At 46.8% G+C, this 14,558-nt stretch overlaps 1 protein-coding gene across 2 annotated transcripts in view; it reads right to left on the bottom strand.

The window, feature by feature from the left end:
• The window catches only part of RPH3A (rabphilin 3A), a 65,005-nt gene extending 57,021 nt beyond the window's left edge, over positions 1 to 7,984 (bottom strand). Inside the window, exons 1-2 of one of the 2 annotated variants that reach the window (XM_035017466.1) lie at positions 7,914 to 7,984; positions 4,048 to 4,059 (exon numbers count right to left, since the gene is read on the bottom strand). In XM_035017466.1, coding sequence (XP_034873357.1) covers positions 4,048 to 4,059; positions 7,914 to 7,984 — 83 coding nt within the window. The remainder of the gene's footprint in view (positions 1 to 4,047; positions 4,060 to 7,913) is intronic. The other variant, XM_035017467.1, reaches the window with a different exon arrangement.
• Positions 7,985 to 14,558: the final 6,574 nt, after the last annotated feature.

The following is a 14,558-nucleotide window of genomic DNA, read 5'->3' as shown; positions in this document are numbered from 1 at the left end:
CCAGGCAGAGTTCAAGATTGTAATCCTGGGTCTGCTACGTATAAGCAGGTGTATACTGGGGCTCTGCACTGCTCTGAATATCAGTTTCTGGATCTATTAAATGGGAATAATTTCATTTCTATTTCCTGCTGGGACCCTGAGAGGCCACTCTGGACCCTCCAAGGCTGCATGAGGAGAGACCTGGCTCACTGGCTGGGACAGGTGAGAGTGAAGAGCCTAGCCTGTCTCCACTCTTATCCACATACTTAAGACAATGCTTCCTGGAGAAATATTGAAGGATTCCTGCCTCCTATTCTCCACAAAGTGTTCTCGGCAATTCCCTGGAGGGATCTCAAGGGCTGCAGGGGAGTGGGGAAGAGAGGGACAGAGTAGGCAGTTAACCAGGCCCTCCATCCTCACTCAGCTGGGTTCTCAACACTAGCAAAGCAGGATCCCAGTAAAAAAAAAAAAAAAAAATTTAAAGAACTTAATATTTAATAAAAGCATGAAATATGGTTTATTGCATTGATGACCTCAATAGTTCACCCTCCCAAGTATCCATGCTCTTTGCCATGTGAATTTGAACTCGCTCTCACCAGAGTTAGTCTATTTCCCTACCCGTGAATCCTTCCCAGACTTACGACTTGCTCCAGCCAATAAAATGCAGAGGAGTGATGTTGTGCCCCTCCTGAGGCTGAGCCTGCAAAAGCCTCATGCATTTCTGCTTCCTCTCTTACACCTCTGCCATGAGCACGAAGACAAGCCCAGGACAGCATGCTGGAGGATGAGAAGCATGTGGAGCAGAGCTGAGCCATTCCAGCCATGGCCGTCCTAGATCAGTCAACCCTTTGATGCATAAGCAAGCCCAGGCAAGACCGGCAGGGCCACCAGCCAAGCCCAGAACCCTGGGAATAAATAACTTTGGTTCTATGCCACTGGGTTTTAAGATGGTTTGTTACACAGCCAAAGCTAACCGATACACTATCCACTATGGCAACCACACACAAAGGTGAAGCCTGTTAGAGTCTCTACATTTATTTTACGGTTCAGTATTACTTGAAATGACAAGTTGCATAAACTTCACTATCATATGTTGAATGCTTTCAGCCACTAAAGGTCTTTATCCAGCTCTCCTCTTATCTGTCTTATATATTTAGCTTCTGAATTAAGTTTATTCAAAGAAAGAGTTTCGCTGCTGACAAAAAGTTTAAAGATCACCGCAGCTGACCTGCTCATTTCCCAGCTGACTGATGCTCTGAAGAGACCAGGGAATTGCTAAGCAACACGTGTGAGTCAGAGACTCAAGAAACTGGCATCCTGGCCATGCCTCATTGGCCACCTGAACATACCTGCTCCGGTGCATCTGGGGAGTGTCAGAAGGAGCCCTCCCACCACAGCCAGCAGCCACAGCCCCCAAGGCAGAATGAAATCCATCCTGCCTCCTGATGGCAGCACCTCACAGGTGTTGTTCCTTAAAATACTGCCAAGGCCAGACTCCTGCCTCCTTTTGGCCTCCCACCTTGATTCTTCATTTCATGCACACAATAGTCACATAATAAATACCCACCAGATGTCTCTATTAATAAATTATAATTCCCAAAAGGAGTGGGATGATGGAAGTGCTGTCGGGGCATGAAAGCTCTGAAGCATTAAATAGCAGCAGTGTGCAGAAAATTAATCCTTTTTCTTTCCTTTCTTCTTCTCCACCCCCCTTCCCCCCAGGATGCCAACAGAGGTAGGTGTCAGCAGGAAGTCTCTTTACAGCTCAGTGAATGAGGTTTTAATGAATCCGGGAGGAAAGGATGGGGAAGGAGAGGCTGCTACACCACAAAACGGTTTAATATGCCCTGCTGGGGGCGCCTGGGTGGCTCAGTTGGTTAAGCGACTGCTTTCGGCTCAGGTCATGATCCTGGAGTCCCTGGATCGAGTCCCGCATCGGGCTCCCTGCTCGGCGGGGAGCCTGCTTCTCCCTCTGACCCTCCCCCCTCTCATGTGCTCTCTCTCTCTCATTCTCTCTGTCTCAAATAAATAAATAAAATCTTAAAAAAAAAAATATGCCCTGCTGGCACAAAGACCCTTTTGGATGAAATTTACCTCTACCAAACCAAAGGGGATGCAGAAAGGATGCTGTGGCCCCCCTACCCCCTTTAGAATGCAAAGGAAATCTCGGGGGGCCTGCTAATCTTTTAAGTCAGACTGAGTTCTACTCACTTCCTCTAAATTTCCATGCTACTCTCCTATTTGGACTTTGCACCTGCTATTCCCCTACCTGGAACTCCTCTGTCTCTTCCCCATCTTGCTCCTCCATCGCCTGGTCTCAGTTTACACGTCACTTCTTCCAGGAACTCTCCCACCATGACCGCCAAGTCTGGGCTGGGTGCCTCTCCTTGTGTTCCCACAGCCCACTGTGATTCTGCTATTACAGCTCCTTGCACATTTGTGTATTTGTTGCTGACTGGATGTTTATTTGTTTGTAGACCCCACTAGATACATACTCATACCCTGGCTATCCCTGTATCCCTGGGGCTTAGCACAGTGTTTTAAGGGAGGAGAGAAGAGGTGAGGGAAGGAGGGAAAGAGAATGAACATACACCGTTTCGACTTTCAGACCTCAGGGAGCCTCCAAGAGCCTTGGCACCCTCTGGAGTCATGAACTTCTCTCTTGGGATGTTCATATTTATGATCTGACAATGTCTCAGCATCTTTCTCTGGATGTCTGAATAATATACTCACAATATTCACAAAAAGCTGATCTTGTCTGGCCAGAGTCTTATCAGCCAACAACAGGGATTGCAGAACATTCAAATAGTCTTTAGTGATCAGCTTGTCCAAAGCCCCCAATTGACAGATAGGGAGGGAGGGTCAGAGTCGGGGAAAGAATTTCCCCAAATCACCTGGTTAAGTGTTTATCAGCATTAAGAAAGCCTTTAAGGATTCTGGGCCTGATGATGTGGTCACTTGGGTCCAAAAAAGCTGAAATTTTGCAAGTGCTATATATATATACAGGTTCCATATATATACATATATATACATACAAATATATATTACAAGGGTATATATAACATATATACAAAACATAAGTGTGTGTGTGTGTGTGTGTGTACGTATGTGTATGTGTAAACACACAACGTACATATATACAAAGGTAAGGCAAGGTTGTAATTCATACATGCCTCTCACTTTGCTTGGTGCTTTACAGTTTACAAAGCTTTCCTGTGCATCTCATTCGATCCTACCACCACCCGCAGAGGGAGGAAGGACAGGGTTATCAGATGTACTTTACAAAGGAGGGAGCCGGGACTCAAGAAGGTGAAGGGCATGGCTCCAGGTCACGCTGAAACTGAGTACCACAGCAGGACTCAGTCCTGGGTTTTCTGATGGCAGGCCTAGTATTCTGCTGCTGGCTTTGTGATAACTTCCCCATCTTAGGGGAGGGTAAAAACGGCCTTCCAGAGCTTCTCAATGTGCACACACAACCAAAGCTTGGTCTGCTTTGCAGCCTGACTGTTCATTTATTGGACCCAGCATTCAATCTGTCATGCATATTGAGGAAATGAATCCAATTTAAAACAGAAACATTGTAAGCAAAGATAGGACCTCTGCGTCAAAGGCACTTCGCTGGGAAATGAGACTGACCTCCCATGAGGTGACAGGGACCATATGTACGGCACGTAACTTTCCACAGGCTCTGTTCTGTTCCTCATCACCTTTTATTAATGACAGCACTTATGTGAGCTAACACTGTCTTTATCTGAGAACATTGTTCCCAGGCAAATGCTGCAGAAGCAGGCACAGAGTGGTCCATAAATTTGCTGGAATCCCACAGATTACTAACAAGGATGAAATTGAGAGCTCTCCTAAGGAATGCATTCCATCCTTTTACCAAGATCATTTTTTGAAACTTCATAATTTTTTTTCCTCAGGAAACTTGGGTTGGTTTGTTTGTTTTTTTAGATATGCAAAACTTGCTAATTCCTTTTTTAACCAGCTCTCTTTAGGGGAAAAGCTAATTTGATCAGAAAAGAGAAAATTCAGTTTGTAGAAAAATTAAAGTATCAAAATACTCACTGTTCTTTATCACTGAAGGAAAGCAAAGAAAGGAGAGAAAGAGAAAATAAAGTTAGGAAAAAAAATCTCCTAACGATGCCAACGCTGGATGCAACAACCACAGAGTGTAAATTGCAATGACCTACTTCTGGTATGATTACCAACCCCCCCAGTCATTATCATCTCATTTCGGCACATCCGAAAAAGGCTGCTGCAATGTAGGGTTGTAAAATCCTCAGCTTTGATTAAAATGACCAATCAGTTCAGCTTATTAATTAACTGAGCTGATCACTGATGTATGTGAACAATGGATTTTCGGTACCAAAGAGAAACCACCTAATGGCAGCATGGCTAGCCTCATCCTGGGGGAGGAGGAGCACACTGAGGGAGGGCCATGAGCCCCGAACAAGTCAGCGGATCATTCACTTGCAGTCCCCCACTTTGGTAAAGCAAGTTGTTCCAGAAAGGGGAACTGGATCTCCATGTACTAGGTGAGCAATCACAGCCATGTCATGGCCTCCCTTTGGGCCTCAGTTTCCACCCCCGACCTCTGGTACTCTCTGGCTTGCAGACTTGAAAGCCATGGAGAAATATCAACTCTCAGGCACCAGGATTTCTCCCCACGTATTCCCAACACAGGGAGCACCCTCCCCAAGGAAGAAGCAAATTGCTTCCCGGCTTTCAAACGCAATCACAATGACGGTGTTTCAAACATCGTCATTAGATTCAAGGAGGCTGAGAGAGGAAGGTATTTGAAAATCACGAAAGCATCTGAAAATCACAAAAATAGTAAATGTCTCTGGCTAGCCAGCAGTTAATTAGGAGAAAAGCATTAGAGGTGTCTACAGGAGCTGCAGCAGATGAGCCAGCATGTGTGATGACTGTAATTCACCCATTAGCATTTATTTGAAAAATAATTTTAATATCTGACAGAAACGCAGGAGCAATCAAGGCAGCTGGATGTGCGCAGAATGCAAGATGTTTCGTAGGAGACCGGCAGCACTTTGATGAAACTGCGTCCAGACTGTTTGAATAATTCTGATTTAATTGTAGGGCAAATTGTTTGGCTTCATATTGACTAAAGTAAACTCTGATGGATGGTATTTTAATTAATTGACATTTCTTAAATAAAATAAATATTTTACCCCCATCCACCCTTCAGGCAACTGTTTATCTTACAGAGACACAATTTTTGGCTGACGAAATACTCTCTGCAAAGTAAGTTTGGCCCAAGAGGACACCAGGGGAAGGGCTTGGCAGACTAGAAGTTTCCTCTTGACAAGGAAGCCAACAGAGTTCCCTGGGGTCTTCAAAACTGTAAAATTTGTAGAACTAGAGGTCTTAGAAGGAAGCGGACAGGGGCTTTTGCTTCAGAGAATATGAGTGGACTAAATATTCAGAAAGACCCTTCACCAGTATATAATTAGGTCCTAGATAAATTGAGCAGATTCTCTTTTTAAAAAGATTTATGTATTTATTTGAGAGAGAGAGCGCGTGCACGAGCAGAAGGGGAAGAGGGAGAGGGAGAGAGATTCCCCAGCAGACTCCGCGCTGAGCACAGAGCCGGACACGGGGCTCGATCTCACGACCCTGAGATCACGACATGAGCTGAAACCAAGAGTTGGACGCCCAACTGACTACACCACTCTGGTGCCCCAGGGCAGACTCTTTTTTAATGCAGTTCTGGGATTGCTAGAAAGCAAGGGAATTCTCCAACATCGCCTCCCCTGGCAAAACAAATAAACAAAATAGACTTTGTCAAAATAAAAATGTTTCCTCCTCAAAAGATCTTGTTATGAGAAAGAAAAGGCGCATCGTAGACCAAGAGAAAATATGTGCAAAATGTGTTTCCAAAAAAAGGACACTTATCCATAACATATGAAAAAAACCCTGTAAAATTTAACAAAAAGGTAAATGACCTGATTTTAAAAATGGACAAAAGATTTGAACAGACATCTCAACAAAGAGGTTAGAGGAATGGCGAACATTTCATAAGATGTTCAGCATCATTAGTCAGTAGGGAAATGAGAGTGAAAGCCATAGAGAAATGCCACTGTGCAAACACACTAGAAGGGTTAACACTGGAAAAACCGGTCATCTCCAGAGATGTCCCTATCATGCAAGTAGGGACAGTCTACTCCCAAATAATTACCCAAGAGAGAGGAAAGCATCTCTGTAGGAGGTTTCATTTGTACCAGCCCCAAACTGGAAACAGCCCAGAGTCCCTCAGTACACAGGCAACTAAACAAATTGTGGTATATCCACACAACGAAATGGAATTCAGTCATACAAAGGAACAGACTATTGCTACGCAAAACAGTTTGAATGTTCTAGAACAATAGGGAGGGCTCATGAAATAAATTGTGCTGAGGGAAAGAGGAGAGACATCTCTTCCCCAGAAAAGAGTTCGCGCTCTACGATGCCATTTGTAGGACATTCAGGAAAATGCAAACTAATGTATAGTTACAGAAAGATGAGCAATTACCTAGAAATGGTAATTTCTATTGGGGAGGAGATGGAAGAAGAGGCACAAGGAAGCTTCTGGGATGGATGGATTTGTTCATTATCTTGGCTGTTGTGACAGCTTCCCGAGTGTATGTTTTTACAACGACCAGATCATAACTTTGTGTGCTGTTGAAGGTACGTATGCATACTTTTATAAAGGCAATCTTTTGAAAAAGAAAAAGAAGACCCAGCAAACGGAATCCAGGACAGTGAGCTGTGAGCAAGAAGCCGAGGCAAACACCAGCACTGCTGTTCTGGAGTCTGACCTTCAGATCCTCAGGGGCAGAGAAGTTCAATCTGAGACCCCGAAATGGAGCCAGGACCCTCTGGGGGGGGCGGTGAGGGGGGCTAACGTCATCCCAGGGGGAGCGGTACCCCTGACTCCAGGCAGGAGCAAGAGTGCCAATCCCTCTGAAGAAAAATATCCCTGAAGGAGATTCTCCAGGATTCTCACAGATTGAGCACACAATAAAAAATTACCAAGTGTTCAAAGAAACAAGCCATTTTGAGTGAAAATCTCCAGGAATGATAAACAGCAGCTTTAGACTGTCAAGCAATGGTGTGCTGGTGAACTTTTCACAACTGATGATTTAACAGTGGGGAAAAAGCCCCACTGAATGCAAAACCGGGAAGAAATACACAGTAGTGTATCATTATATACACGGGTATGATAGACGTACATAACATAACACAGAGAATAACAAAATGTTGTAAAATAATTAAGTGATTAATTTTGGGTCTTTACATCCTTTGTGTTGAATATCACTTAACTGTAGAATTACAAACTCAATTTTTCAGAATGGTCATATTTAATCACTGGCTTGGAAAATGCCTGAAAACTTATCAGCTCTCATGAGCCAGGGTGGTACAGATCCGAGGCGTCACCGATTCGCGTATAATAATCACTGGATACAGAATGTGATGTCACCTTTATGTCCCATTTCCCAATTTTTAAATCATTAGGCCAAAAACAAACAGTAAGAAAATACTTCTGTGGGTCAGAGTCAGCTGGTGGCCTGCCATTTTGCGCCCTGTGCCTTAGTCCAACTTCTTCACGTGATTGATAAGAAAACTGAAAGGGGCAAAGCTTTGCCCATGATCACACAGGAAATGAGCTCGGATCTAGAAGCAGAACCAAGCCCGATTCTAAGCACCGGGTCCATGCTCTTACCACCATCTCTAATATGGGGCATGCAGCTCAGAATTTCCTCTTGTTATTCCAACCTTGCAAAGCAGTAAAATCAGTGAAGTTTCTATAACAATACCCCTACCAGATCCATTTCTTCCCACCCCAGGGAAGGAAATTCTATTTGTTTCTTTGCAACTCCTTTCTCCCTCACTGACCCCACACAAGCCACGCCCCAGAAGACGCAGCCACTTACTTTGACTGAAGAGGTCGGTCACTGGGACACATCCAACGGCTAGAGCTGTTGCTGAATACGGTGTCCGTCATGGCAGAAGTTCGGTGCTCCTGGAAAATAGGAACCCAGAGAGGACATCACCCAGTTAGCCAGCCACTCTTTGTATTTCTCAAGTCCTTCCTCTATGCCAAGCACTCCGGGGAATGCAGAGAAGAAAGGGCACTTCACCCAGCTTCTCCACTTCCCAGATGGGGAAAACTGAGGACATCACACTTTCCCTAGTGGCAGAAATGGATCAGAGCGGAGAGCCTTCTTCCTTAAATGCACATTCTTCCCATTCACTAACCCAGGATGACATGCCCAGCAGGGGGAGGGTCATCAGAGTTCTTAATTCCAATCCAGGGTCTTCCTACTGGGGGATGTCATCGGACGCATTTGCCAGTCCACTTGGCTTGGTCAGCTTTGAGATCCGAAATCCTGGAGTCAATCCTGGCTTTTTTTTTAATACTTTAACACCCAAGCCATCAGAAAATCATGTTGGCTTGATCTTCATAATGGACCCAGAATCTGCCCACTGCTCTCTGCCTGGCTGGCTACTATAGCCTCTTCACTGGTAGCCCTGCTTCTACCCTTGGCCTTCTTCAGTCCATGCTCCACACAGTGGCCAGGAAGATGTTCACAAACATAAGTCACAGCTTGTAAAACAGCACCACCATGGTTAAACACAGAGCTAGCGTATGACCCCGCAATTCCATGCCTAAGTATCTACCCTCGCAAGAGAAATGAAAACACATGCCCACGCAAAAACTTGTACGCAAATGCTCATTGCAGCATTGTTCATAATAGCCAAAAGGTAGGAACGACTCAATATTCACCAACTGATGAATGGACAAACAAGATGCGGTGTATCCATGCAATGGAATGTCATCCAGCTGTAGAAAGGAAGGGAAACTCCAAAACATGCCGAGTGAAAGCCAGGCACAAAAGGCCACATAGTGTATGATTCCCTCTATAAGAAATGTCCAGAATAGGCAAATCCATAGAGACAGAAAGTAGATTTTTGATTGCCAGAGGCTGGGGGAGGGTAGAAGGGCTGGAGGTGATGGCTACTGCGGGGCGGGGGGGGGGGGGGGAATGAGAATGTTCTAAATTCATTGTGATGATGGTTGCACAACTTCATGAATATACTAAAAGCCACTAAATTGTCTACCTTAAAAGGGTGAACTGTATGATATGTGAATTTTATCTCAGTGAAGCTGGGGGAGGGAGGTGACCCTTCGGAAAACTGGCAGGCCCATTAAAGCTATAAATATTTACCTACCCTACGGTTCACGAATTCTACTCTTAGGCACATAGCCAGGGGGACAATGCTCATGTTCTAAAACATGTACAAGAATGTTCATAGCCTCTGTATTCATAACAGCTAAAAACTAGAAGTCATTCAAATGTACATCAACAGGAGAGCAGATAGATAAAAGTGGTCTGTTCACACAGTGGAATACTGGTCCACAATAAAAGACAAACTCCTGATGTACGTAACAATGGGGACGAATCTTGAAGACATGATGTTTTATGAAAGAAGCCAGCAGGAAAAGAGGACATGCTATTTGATGGCATTTACATAAAAGTTAAGGACAGACAAAGGTATTTGATGGTTGTAGAAATCAGAGCAAATCCATGGCTAACTTTGGGGAGGGTACTGGCTGGGAAGGAGCAGGAGGGGAACTCAGTAGGGTGAAAATGTTCTGTATCTTCACGTGGGTGGTACGTACATCTGCAAAAGCCAGGTGTGCACTTTATGTCCCTTCCTTCACCCCAAATAAAGTAAATCAGCCCATGTCACTCTTTTGCTCAAAAGTCTTCAATGGTTCCCTATTGCTCCCAGAACAAAGTCTCAACTCCTTATCATGATCTTGGCTCCTTATGACCTCCTTCTTTAACCCCACCTCCCACTCTCCTCTTGCTCCCTACTCAGCCCCACAGGCCTCCCTGTGCTTCCTCCAACATCCCACGTCCTTGCCCTCCCGTCTGCCTGAACTCCATCTGCAGATGTTTGCTGGATTCATTCTCTTCCCTTGTTTAGGTCTATTCTCAAATGTCACCTCCTCAAAGGGCCTTCCCTGACTGCTCCACTTAAAACAGCTCCTCCACTCTGGCTTCCTTCACTCTGATTTCCTTTTCTTCAGAGCTCAGATCCCTTCCCAAATTTATCATATGTCTTGTTTGTTTATTTGCTTAGAATTTGCATCTCTTAGCTCTAAAATGTAAGCCCCTTGCAGGACTTATTCTATTCTCTTCCCTCTTAATCTCCAACACCTCCCATAGTGCCTGGCACGTAGAAGGCGTTTAATAAATATTTGTTGAACGCATGCATGAGTCTCCTTTATTTTATTTTATTTTTTCTTCTTTTTTTTTTGAGTCTCCGTTAACACTAAGGCAATCCAGCTGAACTGAGCCAGGCTTCTGGCCTCTGCGAAGGTCCCCGCCTTGCACCTCCCGCAGGGTCTAGCCGAAGAGAAAGGGGGAGAGACCACGGAGATTACATTTAATTAATTAAAAAAACAACAACAACAAACTTCAGAAGGTGGCTCACTGTGCCCAGTGGGTCCTGATTTCCCCGAAGGTCCTGGTACAACACCGCCTTGTTTTCTGGGACGCTGAATAGCTGAGAAGCCAGGAGGTGAGCAGGGAGGGTACTCTCTCTGCTATCCTGCAGCCGGTGGGGTTATTAAATCTTCCAGTGGGCTGAGGGCTGGACACGGGGGAGAGAAGCCTCTTATAGAAAAGTCATTTCGTCTGCTCCCCTGTGGTTGACATAATCTTCCCAGACTCATATGACCATTTCACTGTTTCCACTTGGAAAACAGAAGGAAAGGAGGGATGGCTCCTGGTGCAGAGGAAATCTGCTGAGAAGAAACTTAACGTCTCATTTTTGCCTGTGCCGGGAGCTGAGCAAGGCCACCCTGGGCCCTGCTGGGTGCTGAGACCCTCGGGCCCAGGTAATGGGCTTCCTTGGCTGTCCCTGGACTGGACTGAGAATGTTCATTTGAATACCCTGCCTTCGCTTTGCAGCAGAGATGAAGCACTGCCCTGGGGGGTGGGGTTGGGGTCCAAGGAAGCAGGGAGGGCTGGGTCAAGGGTTACACAGTACCCCCTCCCGTGAACTCTGATCTCCAAATTCCAGTACCCTCGAGGGGGAACCTGGCCACCACCCTCTCCAGCATTCATTCAGTCATACGCACCAGGAGTTCATTTCCTATTAATATTCTGCCTGCCAAGCGCAAGAGCGTTGGCTGACAGCCCCGTGGAAACCACCCAGCTCCATCCTCCAGGCCAGAAGCCACCCCGGAAAGTACTGCTTATTTCGGCTTTGCCATCCAGGGCTCTCAAAGCACTTCACCTCTCAGGACTGGACTCCTTGTCCAGTGCGTGCCCTGGTCAACCGGACCTGGGCCAGGAGAGGGGATGCCTGAGCCATGGAGGCACTGAACAGCAGAGGAGTGAGCCCAGAGAAAGGAGGTCATGTGTCAGCAGGCAGGTCCTCACTGGGGGGGGGGGGGGGGGGGGTAGATGCAGGGGGGGGGGAGGGGGCTAGCAGGCCCTGCTGATGTCCTTTCCAGGAGGGGCGTCCACCCCCCAGCCTCTAGGAGTGTTCCAGCTAAGAGCTCAGGGCAGCACCATTTTCCAGAGGATTGCCCTCAGCCAGCAGAAGCAGCTGCCTTGCCCAGAGATACCCCAGGTACAGCCCAAAGCCAATGAACAACGGACAGGGCGGGGATAGAAAAGCACAGCCTCCTTGGGTCCAGGTGGGACAGCTCTGTGTACCAACGGCTCCAGAGCTCCCTGCGGGATCAGGCTGAGGCCAGACCCCAGCTGAAGCCACATCCCCCACTGCCCTATACGGCTTCTCTGAGTCATCACTAGTCCTACAAATCCCATCACTGGTTCTGCTTTTAGAGAACTCGACCTCATGGGGGAGTGGAAGGGAGACTTTTAGGACAGCAGGGCTCTGATCCCCGATTCATCACCCCGGGCAAGCCATTTAACCGCCTTCTAACCTGATAGGAGGAGATCCTAAGACGCTCTCCTACCCGCCCGCAGATGGTGCTCCATGAAGTCCAACCAAGATGTCAGGTTTGAGGATGAGTTCATAGAAATGGTAAGCCTCTGACCTTTTCAGATGCCCCTGCCTCTCCTACTGCGTGCTACAAAGAAGCCATCAGCCCAGTGGACAGGAGGCCTGACCAACATTGATTCCGGGAGCCAAAGGAGAAATGCACGTGTCAGATAAAGTACATAGGATTCTGCCCTAGAACCCGCAGAACCTTGGTGTTGCCGACCTGGTGAGTTTAAGCACCCACAAGAGTCCCTGACACGCTGTGAGCACTTGCAGAATGGTAAGCCCCCTTTCCTGCTTCCCCTAGACTATATAGTTTATCCAGCAATGATGACTAACATTTCTTGAGCATCTACTATGTGCAAAAGTCCATACCTTTACCATTTGCTTGAATCCTTACAATCCTGCTCCCAAGTAAGTGAGAGCATCCTCATTTTACAGGTGAGAAAGTGAGGCTCAGAGTGCTTAAGCCACTTGCTTAAAATCATACAGCTACCAAGAAGCAGAGCCAGGATTTGAACTCTCTCCCAAGCCCACGCGCTCATTACTACTCTGGTCACACCCACAGAACATTCCTCCTCGGTTTTAGATTGTTCAAACCTGACGAGTGTTTGGTGACCCTCGGCCCCTGACTGTATTCCCACCTCTCAGCCTCAGAAACAAGCAGAGACGCGCCCACCCAGCGCCCTCCCTGGAGATGCTGAAAGAGCACACATTTCGGCTTGGTCAGGGCTGAAGCCATGGCTTAGATCCAGTCCTGCAGCTGTAAGTTCAGAAAGCATAAAATCACCACCTCCCCAGAAGTCAGAGGCTCCAGCTCTTTTTCCTGCACACAGCTTGCCCCCATTCCCAGAGCAAGCTCCAAGACACAGTCTGCTTTGCATCACAAAAACAACAATAGCAACAACCGACAGTTCCCGTATCAAGGGCTTGCCACCCTCTAAGTGCCTGTCAAGTTTTATCCTGTTCAGCCTTCACCGTAGCCTTGCACAGAGATGGTCTTCTTACCCATTTTACAGATGAGTCACTGAGTCATGGACCGTTTAAGTGGGCTTCCCAAGGTCCCGCTTAAAGTGTGTCTATGAAGCAATCGAAATGCCTAATACTAAGCGCCGGCTAGCCGGTGGGGCGCATCTGGACGGTGGCATACTACACAGCTGGAAGGAATAAGAGATGATTATGACAGATATGGCTGTGTCACTAGGATAAACTGCCTGGTGTGAACACTGCGATGTAGGATGATGAGGTTCCAGATCAACACCACTCGTGTGCTCGAGTGGTGAAGGGAAGGCAGGATACATGCGTGTGACTTTGGGTTAGACATGCATAAAGTATCTCTAAAGAACGAGCATGAGGCAGACAACACTGCTCACTTCTGGGGAGAGGAAGAGAGTCGCTGAAGCTGAGCTGGGAAGGAGAATTTTCACAAAGTACCCCTTTGGATTTGCAACTGTGTGGCGATGTGAGCTCTCTCAAAATAAATGAACATTTAGTTTTTTTAAATGTAATTTAAAAATAATAAAGTGCTTTGGTGGCTGCCTATTGTAAGACTTAAAGCCTCCTCCTTAAATTCAAAGAACTGCCAGGTCCCTCTGCCGACTATCCTCCCTGTATCTCTGACCACACACACCTCCTGTCACACCAGCTTTTCCAGCTACCGGGCCTTTGCCTCTGCTGTTCTCTCTGCCTTGACAGCATCTTCTAAGCACTCTCACGAGTGCTGCAGGCACTCCATAAATCTGCATGTAAGGGGCAGAGCCAGGCCCGTTCCAGATCTGCCCCTCTGCACAGCGTGGTGTTAAGCCATATGCCACCTTGCATCCGAAACTACCATGAAGACTCTGTCTCAAGCCCGGAAAAGCCAGATTCCAGAACCCTGCATTTCTCCCTCTTTGCATTTTGTTCTGCCTACTTCCCCTTGGCACTGTTTGCTCGGGAACTGTGCCTCCAACCACCAGAATCTCCAGGTCTTCCGTTGATTTCTGAGGAGCTGAAAAACCAACTCTGAAAGCCCATGTAGCTTCAGAGCTCTAGCAGGTGTATGGGACAGGCCCCCGGGGGGGCTCTATGGGGCACTGCAGGGCACTGCAGGGAACCGGCGTGAGCTGCTGCTGTCTGCGCAGAATTCGATGCCACGGTCGGCCTCCCAGCCGCACAGTCTTGGAATTCACCCAGAAGCTTCGCAGCAGAACCTACAGCCACCAGCTTGGACGGCGCCAGTCACTTCTATCTCTGTGTGTCCCTTTCCTGTCCCTCCCCTCTTCCCCTGAATCCAGCCTATCACTGCTCAATTAGGAATCTGGAAAAACTCTCTCAGACTATCTGATGGTGTGGGAAATGCAACTTGCACCAAGGACCTCAAATCGGGGGAGACTGGGGGTGGGTGAGATATTCCAGGAACAGGGTCCGGGCTGAAAATATGTTTTGTTTGGCCCATGCAGTGTTTTTGAAAAGTAAAATCAAGCCAATATTCTAAAAGCATGGGACTTAATTAAAAATACAGATTGCCAGCTTCTGTTGAGAAATAGGAAGAATCAAAAAATATTTAT

This window comes from Mirounga leonina, unplaced genomic scaffold, assembly GCF_011800145.1.
Source record: "Mirounga leonina isolate KUSES-001 unplaced genomic scaffold, KU_Mleo_1.0 Mir_171, whole genome shotgun sequence".
In the NCBI taxonomy this organism is placed as follows: Eukaryota; Metazoa; Chordata; class Mammalia; order Carnivora; family Phocidae; genus Mirounga; species Mirounga leonina.
This window is presented reverse-complemented; position numbering and strand designations above follow the sequence as displayed.